The 19640-nt window shown below is 42.4% G+C and overlaps 1 protein-coding gene across 7 annotated transcripts in view; it reads left to right on the top strand.

Moving 5' to 3' along the window:
• Positions 1-19640, top strand: part of ERBIN (erbb2 interacting protein) — a 203181-nt gene that overhangs the window by 127861 nt on the left and 55680 nt on the right. For all 7 annotated transcript variants that reach the window (XM_059725128.1, XM_059725123.1, XM_059725126.1 and 4 more), the window contains 2 exons: positions 11562-11618; positions 17467-17530. In XM_059725128.1, the coding sequence (XP_059581111.1) occupies positions 11562-11618; positions 17467-17530 (121 nt within the window). The remainder of the gene's footprint in view (positions 1-11561; positions 11619-17466; positions 17531-19640) is intronic.

The following is a 19640-nucleotide window of genomic DNA, read 5'->3' as shown; positions in this document are numbered from 1 at the left end:
TCTGTGTAATCTCTTCTGCTCCCTTCAGGATTATACTCTGAAGGCCATCTGCCTGGGAGTTGTATACAAACTGGGTTCTTCTGCAAGAGGAATCTTGCCTACTCCCACGCTCAGCTCAGCAGTTACTGGTTTCTGAGAGGAATAGGGGATCTTCAAGGTATCTCTTGATTCCTGGCCTCACAGCTGATTACAGACAGTGACGCTATGGTTTGACTCTGATCACATCAGTAGTAGATGTTCATAAAAGCTTATGTTAGCTTGGGACTTTTTTTTTTTTTTTTTCAATCTGTACCTGTGCAATTCTAGGCATTAAACATACTTTTATGCCAGATTTCAGTGTCTGGTTCAGATTTGAATGGCTATGGCATTATTTTCACAAAGCTCTGCTTTATGGAGTGTTCAAGGACCCTTGATAGAGTTTGAGGATTGAAGGGGTTCAGCATTTCATAGGATAGGTCATTATGACAATGCAGCAAAATCTGAACTAGAATTTGAAACCTGTTGGAGAGCTAATCTGTAGTTAGGTCCAGTCTTCCTGAAGACAGTTTTCCCTTTTATCATTTTAATTTATGTAAAGATGGAGGTAGGCATATTTACAAGGGGTCCACGTCAGCACCTACAGTTCTATAGAGGTAGTGTGGCGAGTGGTTGGGGAAGTGAATTCTAGCACTTTCTGTCCCCAGAACCAGATTGTTTATCTGCTCTGCATTTTACCCAAATATACTGTGTATGAATGCTATTCCAGCCTGTGCAGAAAGACAGGTCTGCACCCCTAGATTCCAATGCAACATTGTGATGCTTCTCTCTTGGTACCAGGAAGGATATTTTTTCCCATAAGTATGTCTATATGCAGGCAGAGCAGTGCAGAAATATTTGCACTATGGCTCAAGTACTAGTCGTAGCAGTCTAGTGATGGCATCATGGCGCCTCATGGCTAATTTACCCTAGAAACATAAAACTGGAAGGGGCCACTTGTCCAGTCTTCTACAATCACAGGTAACCATATAAAGAACAGCAAATATAAACAGTCAGCAAAGAAATCTGTTCCATTGACACCCCCCAGCACCTTGGAACATACATAGGTTAGGTCTAGACTACAGACTTACCCTGCCTAGCAGGAGCATTTTCAAATCACCCATGCTGCTCTGTGCAGACCCAGCTGGATGTAATGTAGCTTTTTCAGCACAATTTTAAGGGTAGGCTGATTGTCACAGCTGAGGGACAGTGCCTGTCCTTGGTGCCTTGTGGATGTAGTTACACTGCTGCTTCTTTGGGAGTAGTGCTTGTGAAGCAGGGAAGTATGCGTGAAAGCATCACTGCTTTGCAGTTTGTGGTGTAAATATGGCCTTAGCACCTGTAGTACAAAAACTCCAAAGGCCTTGAGCTGAAATCTTCCATAAAAATGAAACCGGAGAAACTGAGGAGGCCACCAATGCCGTGGGTCCTATAGTTGCAGATAATTTGTTAGGTAAAATATGCCCATGTAATTTGGGAGGTAGACCATGCTGCATACTACAGAGGATGCCAAAAAAACACCTGTAGGTTCTTTCTTATCTGACCCAGGGGAAAAAGTGTTTTCCTGTATCAGGCAGTTGGTTTAAAGCTGAGCACACCAGCCTGAGAGAGGTTTCTCTGTATTGGCTGGAGCCAGTGGGCTTTTATATATCATGTTTTATAAACCAAATGAGAAATTCCATTAGGTTAGGTCCATAGATGGATCAGTTGATGATGCATTTACTGTGGGGAGGGGGCAATGAGGAACTAATGGTATCCTTATTAGGCACAAGATGTATGTTCTTGTCAATTAACTTTTTGGTTTGAATAATATATATGCTAATTCTAACATACTTAAGGGTTGTACTTAACTATACATATTTCAAAAGTATATTGAAATCATTTCATTTCTACAACCTATATAAAAAAAGAAAAACTATTCTGATTTATTCATGTTTTCCCATTTTCATAACCTACTTCGAAAAGTGAGGCCCTACCTGCGTGAATGAAGTTCATGGTATCATCAAGCATTTGGTAAATTTGTTACAAATTTAAAGCTTCACTGGTTAGAGTGTTACTCTTCATATGATTGTCATAGATTTCATAGACATTAGGGCTGGAAAGGACCTTGTAAGATCATTGGGTCCTGTCCCAGGGGCAGGAAGTCAGTTAGGCTCAAAGAATCCCAGCAAGATAGGCATCCAAATGTTCCTTGAAAGTGTCCAGAGCATGTGCTTGCACCACCTCTGGGAGGAGTCTATTCCAGGCCTTGGGGACTCAGACAGTAAAGAAGTTTTTTCCTTATGTCCAGTCTAAAATGGTCTTCCAGGAGTTTGAGACTGTTGGACCTTGTCTTCCTTTGGGGTGCTCTGGTGAACAAATGTTCTCCTAGTTCCTGATGCACACCCCTTATGTACTTATAGGCTGCCACCAAGTCACCCTCGAGCCTATGCTTCTCCAGGCTGAAGAGTCCCATAGTAATGTCCACATTTTTTTCTCAGTCAGACAAATGAAGTGTCAAAGCACCATTTCTTACTTCGCTTGTCCTTGATCTTTTTTCTTTCTCTCATAATATTATCTGCGTCACGTGACTCCCGTATGACAGTGAATACTTCTGCTGCGTAGTTAGCGAATACTGGATGACTGATCAGACTTTTCCTTTGCAGCTGCTTTACAGGCAGATCAAATTACTCCCTGGTGAAGTTGGCCCATGAGACATTGTAGTAATTGGTACACTTGTAATTTGGGAATAATGTTACTGACGTCCTTTGTAAAGCTTTTGGAGATCTGTAGATAAAACACTAAATAAGAGGTGGTATCCTTACAAACAGAGACCTTACAGGAATTTCTGAGACCACTTCAGTACTGCGCAGTAACTGTTCTGTGCTTGCTTTTAGTTTACACAGAGCCATAGATGTAGAAATCTGTCTTACTATAAGTTTACATAACATGAGAATAGTAGGGGGGGGCTCCTAACTTAGAAAGTCCAGTCCCCTGCTGTCACAGGTAACTATATAATATAATCTTTTTTCATAAACTAAGTCCCATTTTAGAAATAGCTACTGTTTTTGCCCATGCACTTCTGTTGGAAGGCTGTTCTAGAATCTCCGTGAGTTAATGGCTGGAAACCTTCTTCTTATTTCCAGCCTAATATTTTTTAATTGCCAGCTTTATGCACCTTTGTTCTTGTGCCAACGTTACCCATTAGTTCAGGTAGCTCTCCTCTCTCCTGTATGTACCACCCTGATATTTACTTATTAAAGAGCAGTCCTTCTCAGCCATTATTTTAAGAGACTAAACAAGCCAAATTCTTTTAAAGTGTACAGGTTTCCCTCCATTTATGAGGGTTCAATATATTCAAATTTGCTTTCATGCAATGACCCTTTTGTACCCTTTTGAAATTCGTTATATGCAAGGTAAATTTGCATATATGCGATTGGCATAGGCCTGGAGAATGCCACATAAAGGGAACCTATTTTATAATGTAAGTGATAGGGATAGGTTCCCCTGCCGGCTGCTCCTGGGTCTGGCTGGGGTGAGTACGGACAAGTGGAGCCGTGGGTGGTACAGGGCATGACACTCACCCCAGCCCCGGCTGCAGCGGCTCGAGGAGCTGCCGGCACCAGCTGCTGGCAGCCACTGGGCTGCTGGCTGTCCCCACTCACCCTAGCTCCTGCTGCAGCTGTCGTGGGAGCTGCCGCTGCTGGGTTGCACTGTGCCCTGGTGCAGGCAGTTGGCTCCTGGGGCTGCTGCAGCCAGGGGTGTGTGGTGGAGATGGACAGAGTGCTGGGAAGAGCCTGGAGCCCCTGAGCCTGCAGTGGCCACCGGCCCCAGCCTGCTCTCATCTGGCTGCAGGCGGCTGCCCGCCCTTGTTACAGCCCTGGGAGTCACGGACACCACTTGCTTGCAGCTGCTAGGCTCCACTGTGTTGGGAGGTTTGGGGCACAGTGCTCCAGGGTGTTTGGGGCATGGTGCATCGGCCGCTCCCAGGACAGCTGCAACAGGAGCTGGGGTGAGTGGGGACAGGTAGAGCCCTGCGGGGTTCGAGGCATGGTGCAGCCCAGTGACTGCTGGCAGCTCCTGGGGCCACTGCAGCTGAGGCTGGGGTGAGTGCTGCGCCCCGCACCGTCTGGGGCTCCATTTGTCCTCACTCACCCAACCAGCCCCTGGAGCAGCCAACACAGAAACTGATCCCTATTTTTTACATTATAAAGTAGGTTTGCTTTATGTGAATTCGATTTATGTGGTGTTCTCCAGGAACGCATGTACCACATAAATTGAGGGAAACCTATATCTACACCATTTTTCTGGTGCTGTCAGGGAAGGACCATCTTGACCTCACTGCTTGCTCCGAGTCCAAAAAATACAGCAACATTTCTAAGGGATGCACCTCTAGCAGCCTTGCTTTAGTTTCCAGGGTACTAGAGGCACCCTTAGAGCAACTTCAGTGCCCTATTTCTGGGTTTGGGGCATGTGGACAGGACCAAATGAGGAGGCCATGCTAGAAAGCATTCCTCCCTGAATACACCAGGGACATACCCACTGATATCTTCTCTGTGACAAGGGCTCTGCTCCCCCCCAGTCATCCTTGTATCTCTTTTCTGCACCTGTTCTCTCCTGAGTTCATCTTCCTTGGACAAGTGTGACTAGAATTTTACAGAGCATTTCAAATGAGGGTTCACCAGGGCCTTTTACAAAGGTGTTAATATGGTCCTTCTCAGTCATTTCCAACTGACGGTCACCCAGCATACAACAGAGATTCTTTTTAATATTTTCTAAGAGTGTGGTTTTGCACTTTGTATTTTATTTAATTTAAGTGCATTTCTATTATAGCCGTCTCCCAAGGTCATACCATTCTTTCTCTATAGTCCAGTACTCTGTATTGATGATGCTTCCTAGGTTTGTGCAGTCAGCACATTTATCAATATACTTGGTAATTCTTTAAACCAAAGTTGTTAATGAAAATATACATCTGTATTAAGACCCATCTCTGAGGAACTCCAGTAGTAATTTTCCTTCCATCCTGAGACTTTTCTCCTTTCATCACTGCTTACTGCTGTTTTTTACCCTTCTAGCAGTTCTTATACAATCCCTATCTTCTCTACTAATTTCCCATATGGCATTGTGTGAAATGTTTTGCTTGAAGTCTAGTTGGATCATATCTACCACATGTCCTTTGTGTAAGAAAGCAGTTTGACTGTCTTGTTGCATTTTATCCCATTTCCCCACTTTCCTCCCTGTATTTAATGATTTTTTTCCTTCAAAATTTGTTTTAAAGCTTTGCTAATAAGGTGAGACTACTAGGCTTGTTACTTGAATCCATTTCCCCCCACATATTTTAAAAATAGATACTACATTTGCTATTCTTAGGGCATGTGGTAGTTGAGGGACTTATTTAATATCTTTGCTACCAGCATTGCAATTTTTTATGCCAGCTTCTTCAGAACTTAAGACGTGTGGATAGTATTTAGATTACCTTCCCTCCTTGACTTTTAGTGCATCAGTACTGGTCAAGATACACGAGTTAGCTTGCATTGCAATATATGCAGAAGACCATGGCAGCTGCAAATGCTCTGCACCTTTGAAAATCAGGTCATCCTTCTCTAAATATACACATCTGTAGGCAGTGTATTCAAGACTTAAAGTGGGATTTGAGTTCTTACTGTGAATGTTGACATTGCAGTAAACGATTAAGGTGTAATACAATTTGGGTAGAATATTAAACTCTTGCAATTGTCCAGCTGGAAATTACAGTCCATTCTTCTATTCAAAAAGATTACAATGGAAATCTTGGTGTCTAGAGTAAGTAACTGTTTTCAGCAGAACAGAGTCCATGGCTAAGTTTCTTGACACACAGTGGTTGTGGTATGTGTGTATAGCTGTTACGCTCCCAGCTTTCTGATATGTTATTTCATAAAGTGTTTTGAAATGTTTTAAGTATGAGCATTGCACAATAATGTCGGAGATCAGAGCAGCGCTGGCAGCTGCTTTCTGACTCCCCCCCCCCCCCCCCCCCCCCCCCCCCACACTGGAGCAGTAAAACTTTCACCTGACAGGTGGGTAGTGATGGATGGGGTGAAATTAACCAGGCACAGACGCGTGTTGGTTATCGGAGATTGTTTACTTAGGTCGCCCAGATAGTGACCTGCAACACAGGCTGAGCCTTTGTTCCTGTTACAGTTGCATCCATTACAGTCAGACATACGGGTTACAGCCAAGCAATGACGGACGTGGCGCCGAAAACGTGCTATCGTGCCTGCAGGGCTTTACTACGTCAAAATTAATGATGACAGGGAGTATTGACAGCTGATCAGACCGTCAGTCTACTCTGGTGATGGACTCAGGTCTCTCCTCAGAGGTTTCTCCAGGGTTCTCCAGCTTGGGCGGAAACTGCTAAACTATTTATAGACAGAGGTGTCTGACGGAGATACCCAATGATGAACTGTTATGTGGAATCTTTAATTTTCTGGCAAGCAGCAGTTCTTTGTGCTCTCAGGTTGCTATCAGGTTACAAGGTAGTGGGTTAGGTTTTCTGCCTGTTACGTATGAGGTTATGATGAGGGGCTTACGCTTGTTTCTTGACCAATTGCAGGGATTTATGGCAGGGCTATCCCCTTTCACCCTGACCAGTCTTAAGTTTCATTTCTTGTTTGTGACGTGAGCATAAATTATATACAGCTGTCCACCAGGATTTTGTTTCAGGAGTTTCTGGCAAGAATTTTTTTTTAACCCTTAGTTGACAACTTGAATGGTATCTCTTGCTAGTGGCATGGGCACTGATTAACTGGGTTGTGACAAATAAAACTGTATTCATTCCTACTTTATTATTGTGAAAAATAGACATGGCTGTGAAAACCATTGCTTTTGTTCCTTTGCTGGTTCTGGCCTCTAAGGTAGAATACATGGAAGGGGAACCAGTAAAGGAGTTGTTGCTACTAATGATTAAACTTCTTATTGACAGGTGTATTACCAAGAAGTTCATTCTGAGCATCTGGCACCCATGACCCAGTGTTTGGCATTATTTTGTAAACTCAGAATTTGCCTTTTTTTAGGCAACCTCCCTCTTCTTAAAAGGAATAATTAAGGCTGTGCAAAGCTTTGGTCACCAATTCAGTTCAGAGGAAATTTGGCCCTGTTCAGCGGCTGAATCTCCGAATCCAAATCGAATTGGGAGATCCATTAAAAGGTCCAAAGTGAATCTGAAACCTCTGAATTGATTCGGAGAGATTCAGATCAGCCGGGGAGATGCAGGCACAGCCGGGTGGCTGCAAGTTTTCCCGTGGCTCCTCAGGCTGTGCCTGCTTCTCCCCTGGTGGGGGGAGCCACAGGAGAAGCCCCCATGGCTGTCCTGCCTGGCTCTATCCACTGCCCAGCCCAGCCTCCCAGCACTTAAAAAAAAAAAAAACACCAAAAAAAAAAACCACCCCACACTCACCAGCTCTAGCAGCAGCAATCAGGGCCTCTGAGGGCTCGTGGCAGAGCCCCCCTGTACAATGTGGGGCAGTGAGGATTGCTTCCCCCCAGCTTTGCACCCGCATGGCAGCTGTTGCATTGCATGGGTGCAGTAAGGCGTGGCAGAGTGCCGCGTGCTGTCTGGGAGCTGGGGTGGCTCCACCTGCCAGCCAGAGCTTGGCACCACTTATCCCCAGTGTCCCCAGCTCCCAGACAGTGCACAGTGCCCTGCTGAGCCTCTCTGCACCTGTGCAATGTGATAGTGGTGATGCGTGTGCCAAGCAGGGGGGGAGCGATCCCTGCTGCCTCCCACTGCCCTGTGCTTTGAGGGATGGCTCTGCCACGAGCCGTCGGAGGCCCTAATTGCTGCTGCTACAGTGGTGTGCATGGGGCTTTTCTTGAAGTGCCCAGGGTGAGGCAGGCACAGCCAGAGGAGCCATGTAGCCGCCCATTTATGCCTGCCTCTCCCTGGCTGATCTGGATCTCCGAATCGGCACTGAATCTCTGATTCTGATTCAGCCATATTGAATGAGGTCAGTGATTTGAATCACCGAATCAAATCGCTGTCCTCTGAATATGCCAAATACAAATTGAATACTTCCCTATTTGCACAGGCCTAGGAATCAGTGCTATGAATTCTTTTTGAATTTTGGATTTCAAATGTTGTAGAATCAATTTTCAGAAAGGGACCTTAAGAACTTGATTTTCCATTATTTTTGTATATTACATAAACTAACAAAGTGATGTTGGGATTTCAAGGCATTATTTTATTTAGTTGTGTTTCTTCACTTCAGCAGACTGGGCTTTGCAATACTCAGATGCTACCAGATTATTTCAGTATGATGCTTTTTAATAGTTTTTATTTCAAAATAATTTTTCTGTGCTGAAGAACTTGTGACCTGAATATATAAGTTCTTTTTGGATGCGACTAAGAAAAATGAATGGGTGAATGCGAGTTGGTAGGCATCTCTTTGGATACAGTAAAAGCTTGTTTTTGTGATTCAGAGTTGTATTGTTGCAGAATCTGCTAACTAATTGTACCTATCAGTGAGGGAATCTGATTAAGCAGATTTATTTAACTTTCTACTCACTGTAGTGTTGGTGTCAGATATTCAATATTAAGATTTTTTGTGACTTTGTAAGTCAAGCTGTAGTATGCTAAGGCTGCTTAATGTAACAGTGACCAAAATTATTCTTGGAAGTAATATAACTCAGTAAACATTCAGGATATGGAATTAGCTCATTGTTTAAACTGAATGGCTTTTGGCTTTGTTAGCTGATTTTATAAACCTAATTTTGTAATGAAGCCACAAATGTATCTACCATTTGAAAATGGATCCTGAGCAAGTTGGTGAAACTGAATGTCTTGTATTTACTGCTAAAACTCAGAAACCGAGATGCCACAACTTATTTTTGAGGTGTGGTATGTTGTCCCACTTCTTGATTTTGTATGTTAAATGTGTATTTCAAAGCACACCATATTTTCTGTTGTAAGGTGGTAGATGCCATTTTTCAACAGTGCATATCATTCTTTTCTATTTCTTTTTTTGTGGTAATATGAGGCATGCATTATGCATCTTGATTTATTGTTTCCTTCCTGTACGTGGAATCCAAAGGGATACCAGTAATTAAGGTTCTTTGAGTATTTTCCTTTTTTACAGAAACACTTTATTTTCTTTATATTAGTCCAGATGCTTAGATGCAGGTCTTCCCGGTCAGCAAGCAGAGTAAAACTGTTTGTGGATTACATTATCCTTCTCCAAGGCATATGGGATTCACTGGCCCCCAGGATTCCAGCGTTTGCCTCCAGTATGTATAGCCAAGTGAAGAGAAAAGTTTCAGTCAAGGGGAAATTGGAATAAGTTGGGTGATCTGTGATGATTTCTAGTAAGCATCTCCTGAAGGATAACTGACATGCAGGTTTGTGCTGTCAAGTACAGGATACCAGGTTTAGCTCAGGGCTTTCTCAGGTTGGTTTGTTGCTTGTTTTTTTAGATTTTCACATAGCCAACTATTGTTCAGGCTGAACAGGTAAAGAAAGAGCAGTTCCCAGAAACCAAATCTATGGCTTCCCCAGGCACAGCCATGGAAGTAATCTTATGAGCCATTATGATGTTAGTCCCACATGTGACAGATTATTCCAGGCTAGCTGTCAATTCCCCCTGAAACCCTGGCACAGTCCTAAAAACTTTTGAATGAGTAAAAGCCACTGAAATTTGTTTTTCAAGATCTGATATTTTCCTGTTCACATAGCATTAAGTTCTTACTGTGCACTGACACATGCAAAATTGCAGTCGCTTACAAATAGCATCTCTCTGAAATGGAAGTTATTGCCTGGCAGGCTCAGAGAAGGTGCAGACATTCAAGAGGTGTTGCAACAGACTCCAGGGTATGCAAATTATTTTTTCCGTTAAATACCAGGTCCTAATCTGTACCTTGAAGACATTCAGATGCCACATTGATGAAGTCTTATAAGCACCTAGACAGAGTGTGAAATGGTTCACTTAAACTTAAAGTAAGACCCTGGCCCTGTTACAATGCCAGTGACAGATCAGGAATCGAATTCCAGGCATACAGTGCAACCACTCAAATCTAAGGAAGGCAGCAGAAACAGCTTTGTTCTGGCTGTGATTCATATAACAGGAAACAGTGGTCTGGGCTGGAAGGGCAGGATGCAGATCAGGTCAGAAGAACAGGAAAACTTCCAATGAGTTTCTAGATCTATAGATACTGAAGGAATAACACGTGTTTAGTTTCTTTTTCCCATAAGAGAAAGGATGCACTACTGAATGAAATATCTGGGTCCAGAATACTGACTTGAAGAAAATTTTATTTCAGTGTCTGATTTCTGTTTGCAGAAACTTGTTTCTTACATACAGCACAGGGGAGTAAAACCAGATGCTTCCCTGCCTGTAATTCTAGATATCCTGCAGTTCCTGCAACCAAAACTGGATTGTATTGGGATATCATTTCTGTAAAAAGCCTGTTCTGAAGCTATTTACAGCATTATAGAGCCTGGAGGACTACTTTACTTTTCTGTGGATGGCACCTGGATGGGATCAAAGCTGTTAGCAATCTTGAGGGCAGGGAAATGGTGCTCTTAAGCTTTTCTTTTATCCCTTAAACTTGGCCCATACTATTCAATCAAACTTAAATTTATTCTTAAATTTACTGTACTTCACTGTCTTGATTTTTGTAGCTACTTCAGCTTGCTTCATGGAGCTGAATGCCTCGTTCTGCAATATGCAGGGACTGTCAGTATGTCATTGCAAAACCTCTCATCTGTGTGACCCTACCTGAATTTAAACCAAAGGCAGTTTCAGCCCTTCATTTAACAAGGAGAGCGAGCCTTGTTTACGTCTGTCCTGATCCACGGAGATCCAACAGGGATTTGAAATCACTTGACTAACTACTGAGACTGCTTTGAATTTATCTTAGCCAGCAATTGAATTCAGAGATTGAGAGGTTATTTATTTATCTTGCATGAAGGGATTTACTGTAGGTAAGGTCTGAAAGCCTCCAAACAAAAAAATTCAGAATGGATTAGGGAGCTGACTAAAAAGGGAATTTGTAATAAAATCCAAGATGAAAGGTATCCTACCTATCCAAAGGTAATTTGACCACATGGATGATAAATATTTGTGGCAATCAAAAACAGAGATATTCTTTTCACATGGTGTTTATCCTGGATTAAAAATTTAACATGTAATTTGTTCTGCTTAGTCTGGCCCATCTCTTCATTCCATCCAACCTCCATGACTTTTTATGCTTTAGTGTCAAAGAAAGGTGTTTATTTCCTGTGAAGTAATTGAAATGTGCAAAAAAAATTGCACAGTGGAGAAAAGCAGGTGCTGATGCAAATTCAAAAAGCAAAAGACAGCCATTAAAAATGTACTGAACAGGCAAAATCAGAATAGCGTGGCTGTTTCTGGGCAGCATATCTTTGCATTCTTAAATGAAAAAATATTGATCTTCAATAATTTTTAATGGCTATAGAAAAAGTAACTACAATACAGTTCCCTTTTTCATTATGATACAGTTACTCTTTTCACTGAGTTTTGTCACAGAAGGGTGGTGTTTAGCTTTTAATTGTATACTCTCTGTTTATATTACAGGTTAACTAAACTCCAGATATTGGAACTTAGAGAAAACCAGTTGAAAATATTGCCAAAGTAAGTACAAATGAAACCTTTAAGGTATATACATACTTGGGTTTCCATTTCACTAATCTCTTAGGCTGCTTGCAGATGTTTAAAAAAAAAAAAAAGTGCTTCACTGGAAGCAGCAGTGCATTACTTCAACCCAGTTCTGCAGCATGTGTAAAGATCAGGTGCTTCAGTGGGGCTTTTTGGCACTTTTAGCTGGAGCTGATTCAATCAGCTATTAAATAAGTGTCAAAAAAGCCCCACTAAAGTGCCTGATCTTTACAGAAGTTGGACGAGCCGTGTTGAAGCAACGCATTGCCTCTTTTGGGCATGTGTGGGGCTCAGTACAGCACACCGAGTTTTTTAAAAAGTGCCATTTTGCGGTTTGTTTTTTAACATCTGCATTTTAACATCTTAATGACTATTAAAAAGAGAATTGAGCCTCATGTGACCCAAGGTACACCACAACCCCAAATTGTCTGGTCCTCTGGTTGCAAATATTTCCTTCCCCTCGTGCTCACGATTTTTCTCTCCCAGCTCTCCAGATTAGCTTTCCATTCCTTTCTCTCTTCAGGTCAACTCCATGTCAGAAACTTATGTTCCTCATATCTCTGTTTTTCCCCTATCCAGTTTACTGCATCTTGAGAATTCTTTAATTTATGAATTTGATTCCAGCTTAAAATTTTTTACTTTCTATTTTGTCAATATAGATATCTGAAAAAATGCAGTATACTGCTGCCATATTCCTGTATGCATTTTTGTATTCATTTATAATTTTATTTTAGGGTCTTATTTTGACTTGAGTGTGTTATTCAGATTCTATTATTGGATCCATTTATGTGGGGTTTCGATGCGTATTTTCAGTGACTGAGAATAAGATTCATTAATTTTGAATGCCTTTGTTTATTAATACATTTCTTGCTGAAAAAAATACAATTCTGTCGTGTGCAATCTGTTATGTAAAATGTGTTCCAAAACAGTTCAGAGGCTTATTTAACATAATGTGAATATAATCCCCAGTCTTGCTTTTCACAGTAATAAAATGCCTGTCTAAAATTTTATCTGGGATTGTTTTAATGGGTTTTAGCTGTGCATACTTTTATTTTTAGATTGTATATTATTTCTAGTCCTTGCCTTGTGTCTCTTGATTGAAAGCAGGGTTTTGGATTACTTGACTTTTATCCTTGGCCAAATAAACCTAGGTAACTGTAGCTTCTATACTCTAGCACTGTGTTGAGTCATTATATTTTGCACTTCAGTCTTTGAACATTTAATAGAGTGAACCCAACAAGTAGTTACGGTGAAACTTAAAAAGTTAGGTGTGACCCATATCAGTATTAAGTACAAGAAGGAGGATTTTCCTCTGGACTAACAATTAGGTAAAGGGAAAAGTGATGGTGGAGTGGGGAAAGAAAAAACAACAAAGCCTTATTTGTCACAGCATACTCCAGCAGATAATTGTTTACAGTAAGTTGCAGTGTGGATTGCTAGCCAGTGTTGCTAATGATCGCACTTAAGACACTTGAGACATAAGCGAGTAATTGAAATCCTTTTTTGGACAGAAATGAATGCGACTTTTAACTTGTGCCGAGGTGCCATATATAGTGATGGGCATATAAACAAAACAAGACACAAGCCTGGGATGAAATGAGTGACAATTACTCAGAAGTAGTGGCATCAAAAAGAGTATTCAGACAAGGAAATGAAAATGCTCTGGTTTTCATTCCTGTAATGTGTATAATTCTTTTGGTAACCTTAGCTTCATAATAACTTATTTCTGAGGTAACAAATTTTCAGCAATAAAAGTGATTGAGACAGTTTAACTTTGGATGTTACTTATGTAAACTGGCATCCCTTGAAGATGAGAGAGATATGACATATGAGTGATAAATATGGTTGGAAGGTAAATATGTAGTTAATTCTCAGACAAAACACTTCATTCATATGGCATTGAGGTTTAGAATATCTATCAGTAACTTAGGGGTACTCAAAGGCAAAAAAAAAAAAAAAAAGTAGGGTGAGAGAAGATTACAGAAATGTTGTGCTTTGTATGCAACATCCTGGCTCTACTAAAGTCGATAGGAGATCTGCCATTGTGTTCAGCAGGCCCCCAAAAGTTTTACTGTATGCGAAACTTGATTCTGTGAGCACCTTAATTATATTCCTGGAAACACAAATGCTACCATCCCACTCGCATTCTTTAATCTCTTCTAGAACCCAGTTCAGTAAGATAATTAATAGTGACTGAAGTATTGAGACTATTCATGTGTTTTAAGTGCATGCTTTTAAGTACCTTTCTGATTTGGGACTAGAGAAGTAAAGCACCTATGTATAGGTTACAGCTAATGGAAGAAAAATCTGTTCTCTTGCCAGTGTCCCAGCATACCAGCAGAAGCTATCGGTCAGCACCTTGAGTCTGTTTTGCAGTTGACTTAATCAGCAAAGTAGTCGACTGCTGCCTTCATTATGAAGTGAAAATGGAGGTTAAGAACAAGACTACATTCAGTTTAAAAAGTTTAGATATATGTTCAGAAATGAAAGCATGTCATACCTGTAGAAAACGAAAAATCAATATAGCATTAAACACTAATACAGAAATAAATTGAAAAGGATATGCTAATATTAAAGTGTTTTTGGAGCTAATGGAACATAGCAGTATGAATCCATTTCTTTTTCTTTTTGTGTGGATTTTTTTTATTTTTACCTCTTTAGTTTCTTCACATGAATATACCTGTATTTTTGTTTCTTAATCATAGATGTAATTGGACATATTTATTACAACATGCTGCTTAGTGCTTAGCAGTCCTGTTAAATGCTCTGGTTTTTAGGCCTGTGCATAATATTTCACACTAGCATGTAGGGTTGTTGATTAAAATATGATTAATACCAACAAACTAAATCAAAATTATGTTGTCAAGTATGTTGCTTAGTTTTAAAATGATTCATATTTAGACCCTGAAGAATTGAAACTATTATAATTCAAACTGGCTCAATAAAAATAGTGCTTATTTAAAGGAAAGCAGTTGTGTGCAGAGTGTTGTACAGACTGTTCACATGCTATGTAGTTGAAGGAAAAGAAAACACATTTTTTTTAATGCACATCCAAAACAACCAATATTTTCAATCGCTACTTCAATTTTAACAAGTGACACGTGCTCCAAATGATGGGTCCAGCTTTGAGTATAGGCACTGACTTTTATTTTTGTTGGGGGGAGGATGGGGGGGGGGGGGCTAAAGTGATGGTGCCCCCTCCTCCCCCCAGCTGGAGCAGAGCCAGGTAGATCCTGTGAGGGGAGTGGGAATGGTCTGCTCACTGAAGACTTGGGGCTCCCTGCCCTGCTGCCCTCCCCTTGGGAGTCCTGCACTGGCTGTGCCATCATGGCAAGGTGTCCCCTGTCCACTTGGCGGCAGCAGCAGTGGGCACAGCTCTGCGTCACTACCCCCACTGCTGCTGAGCAGGCAGGGGGTGCCTTGCTATGGTGGTGCGGCTGGCGCAAGGCTCCCTGGGGAAGGGAAGTGAAGGGCTGTTCTGCAGTCTAGCCTGAGCCTTCCAGCTGGGAAAGTGAAGGGCTTTGCCCTTCGTGGTCTGACTCTGCATGCTCTTTGTGGAAATATGGGGTCCAGGATAGTCCTACCTGGCTGACATGCCTCTGTTTCTGGAGGAGCATGTGGGGTGGATGGGGAAGTGCTGCAGAAAGAGTGCAGACTGCAACCATGGGTGCTTCCCAATCTGCCTCTATAGGTGGTAAGTAGGGCGTTTTAACTTGGCTGTGGTGGCAACCATGTCATAGCACCCCTGAACAGGGATTGCATTACCCTGGTTGAGAACCACTGCAACATATGCAGAAAACACATGGACCACCATACTTGGGTCCACACTATTATTATTCATCCTAAGCACATCAAAAATGGTATAATCTACGGTCAGGCCCTCAAATACTGCATCTGCACTGAGGAGAATACTTGTAGCACCCATGTTTTCAACCTAAAATAGCCTTTATGTAACAAGTCTAGCAGAGAAACTGATTATATCTTTGAAATAGGCTGCAGAACCACCCCCCTGTGACTGTATACATTTGGTGGCCACTTGCCACCCCACGCTTGAACTGCTAAGAGGAATCGTCAGACAATTACAACATATACTCAAAAGAGATTAAACCTTGAGATAAATAGTCCTTTCCCCACTCCCTTCCCCCTGGCTTTCAAGCAACCCCCAAACCTTGCCCAGTCATCTTTAGAAGCAAACTCCCTGCTGATTAACAAACATCAAATGGGACATGCACAATAGATGCATAACACATCTTGGCTGCTACAACAGTCAATATCCCCCACACAACAAAGCCATCAGAATCCATGAATCTGAAACGGGAGGGACGGTGGGGTCGCCGTGCTAGCCCCTGTTGCCTCCTCTGCTGTGCCAAGCTTCGGACTTGCACCCTCCTATTCTCGCCCGCCACGACTTTGATGATATCTGTGTTTTTATAGGGAGGCTACCTCTCTTCCACTTGGCCACAGTTCTCCTGCTCCAGGTGTTCTGTATCTTTAAGCCTTATAGGCCTTCTCTGTATACTGCCCTTTTCACTAGGGCCTTCTCTGTACTGCTGCCCCTCTCACTGAGGCTCTCCGCACCCACACTGGGAATTCTCCATAATGCTGCCCCTCTCACCAGGCTCTTCCCTCTGCAAGGTTGCTCCCTCTCACCGGGCTCTCCTCTGGAGCTGGGGTCTGTACCCCTGAACTCCATGCCCTCACTGGGGTTGGGATCCTCACTGTACCATGAGTCCCCTATGAGGACTGCTCCATCCCCTTATAGCCTCACCCAAACCACCAGTGTAAACAAACTGCAACATAAACACAAGCCCCTGGGCTACAAAGCAAACATAAGCCTCCAGTTAAACTGCACTCAGGCCTACCAGGGTTCTCTGTCCCCGAGTGGTGACCAACTCTGCTCTGGCATCCCAGCTCTGCTTCTCTTTTCTTTCTGGCAGGGAGCTCCTTCTGCCTTGGCTGCTGGTAGGGAACCCACAGCCTGGCCTCCTGCCTGTGGTTTATATAGGCCAGGCCCTGCCCCTTTTCAGCTGGCTAGGCAGGTGTAACCCATTAGCCCCCTTTTGTTGTCTTGGCGACCGGCACCTGACGAGCCTTCCTGGCTCTCACAGTAGCAGGCACCTTAGTGTCCTGCTACACAATCCTACAAATATCTCTCCCAAGATGTGGTGCATCTCATCCACGTACTAAATGCCCTCATGTGAACTATGCGGGTAAAACTAGAATCGAGCATGTCATGAAATCTAGTATAGTCAAAGAAAGTACCCTCATACTAGAAGATTCCTATTCCAGAAGAATATTCAGGATTCTAAACCACAGATAGTGGCAGCAAATTATATGAGTTATGCTAGCAGCCATGGAAAAGTATTAGTCGGTTCCAGGTATCAACTATAGTCTTGTTTGCTATAGCAATTCTTATTATATAATGCTCATGTTGGTATATGAAGAAAGCAGATGGTTATCTAGCATTCTACAGTGAAGTTTGGGAAATGGGAGGAAGTAAAAAAAGAAGAGTAGCTTTGCTGAGTCACTTTGACAGAAAAGACTATATTGCTTATAATTTAATTTTTGGTAAATTCAACTAAATGATACAAGATTACACAGCACTCTGATTTCCTTTGTGTGATTTAGTCAATAGGATCATTATGAGGTTATTTGATTGAATAATGTATGCAAAGTATCAGTACCTTTCTAAGTATCAGTCTGTTTACAGAGCTGTCTCATTATTTAATGCTGATTTAAAGATATATTAGTATGAATACAGGAATTTGCAGAAAGACTTGTATTTTCTTAAATCTGATTCCTTGTTAATTCATTCCCTGTGCAGAACTATGTCCAGACTGACTCAGCTGGAAAGACTGGACTTAGGAAGTAATGAATTCACAGAAGTGGTGAGTTTTAGCTAAGTAGCAGAGATTTGAATCATCCTTAAACTTCTTTATCCTTAAATCTATTTTTAATCAACATTAAAAATATAAAAATCAGCTTAAGAGCTCTGTTACTAAACAAATATTGTATATACCTCTTACAGTATTGTGGGAACCTACTGTAAAAATCTGTCTGTAAATATATTTTTCCTCTCTTTAAAAAAGATTTTGTGATGCTTACTGCGCATTAGCCTAATAACACTGCGCAGTAGGCTATTAGCTCAGTTTTTAACCGCCACACTATTGTGCATTAAGCTAATGTGCAGTAAGCATCTTGTCCACTAGGAATGTAACATTTGATGGAAGCTGTTTTTTAATGTGCATTTAAATTGTAGGTATATGGTTTCTTTATTTAGTAACTACATCATTACATTGTGGAAGTGTTTGCTTGTATCCGTATGGCAGACTAATACATAGTAAACCATAAAGATTTCATAGATTTTATAGACATTAGGGCTGGAAGGGACCTCGGAAGATCATCGAGTCCAGCCCCCTGCTCGAGAGGCAGGAAGTCAGCTGGGGTCATAGATTCACAGATGTTAGGGTCAGAAGGGACCTCAATAGATCATCAAGTCCAACCCCCTGCATAGGCAGGAAAGAGTGCTGGGTTTAGATGACCCCAGCCAGATGCCCATCTAACCTCCTCTTGAAGACCCCCAGGGTAGGGGAGAGCACCACCTCCCTTGGGAGCCCATTCCAGATTTTGGCCACTCTAACTGTGAAGAAGTTTCTCTTAATGTCCAGTCTAAATCTGCTCTCTGCTAGCTTATGGCCATTATTTCTTGTGACCCTCAGGGGCGCCTTGGTGAGTAGAGCCTCACCAATTCCCTTCTGCACCCCCATGATGAATTTATAGGCAGCCACAAGGTTGCCTTTCAACCTTCTCTTGCGGAGGCTGAAGAGGTCCAGGTGCCCCAGTCTCTCCTCGTAGGGCTTGGCCTGCAAGCCCTTAACCATACGAGTGGCCCTTCTCTGGTCCCTCTCCAGGTTATCCACATCCCTCTTGAAGTGTGGCACCCAAAACTGCATGTAGTATTCCAACTGCGGTTTGACCAGCGCCCGATAGAGGGGAAGTATCACCTCCTTGGCTCTGTTTGTCATGCATCTGCTGATGCATGATAAAGTGCAGTTAGCTTTTCTGATGACTTCATCACAGTGACGACTCATGTTCATCTCGGAGTCCACTAGGACTCCGAGATCCCTTTCCACTTTCGTGCTGCTGAGCAGATAATTTCCTAGGCAGTAGGTGTGCTGGACATTTTTCCTCCCTAGATACAGCATTTGCATTTCTCCTTGTTAATCACATTCTATTGTTTTCTGCCCATTTGTCCAACCTGTCCAGGTCTGCCTGTAGTTGTTCCTTCCCCTCAGGTGTGTCCACTTCTCCCCACAGTTTTGTATCATCCGCAGACTTGGACAGAGTACACTTCACTCCCTTGTCCAAGTCACTGATGAAGACATTGTAGAATATCGGTCCAAGGACCGAGCCCTGTGGGACCCCACTGCCCACGTCCTTCCAGGTTGATACCGATGCATCCACCACCACTCTCTGGGTATGACCCTCTAACCAATTTGCTACCCACCGCCCTGTGTAATCATCCAAATCACAGCCTCTTAACTTGTTCACCAGTATGGGGTTGGGATACTGTATTGAAGGCCTTCCTGAAGTCTAAGTAGACGACGTCAACCCCTAATCTTGCATCCAGGTGTTTTGTAACCTGGTCGTAAAAAGAGACTAGATTAGTCAGGCATGATCTACCTGCTGTGAACCCGTGCTGGTTTCCCCTCAGCATAATTTTTCCTGTTGGGCTCTCATATACATGATAGGATCCCAGCAAGATAAGCATCCACATTTCTCTTGAAGGTGTTCAATGTAGGTGTTTGAAACACCTCTGATGGCAGGCTGTTCCAAGCCTTGGGGGCTCAGACAGTAAAGAAATTCTTCCTTATGTCTAGCCTGACACAGTCTTGCAGTAGTTTATAACCGTTCGACCTCATCATCCCTTGAGAGGCTCTGGTGTACAAACATTTCCCAGATACTGGTGGTCACCACTGATAAACTTATAGGTGGCTA

The sequence above is a fragment of the Alligator mississippiensis genome, chromosome 3 (assembly GCF_030867095.1).
Source record: "Alligator mississippiensis isolate rAllMis1 chromosome 3, rAllMis1, whole genome shotgun sequence".
Classification (NCBI taxonomy): Eukaryota; Metazoa; Chordata; order Crocodylia; family Alligatoridae; genus Alligator; species Alligator mississippiensis.
Note: the sequence above shows the minus strand (reverse complement) of the source record. Positions and strands in the feature narration are given on the sequence as shown.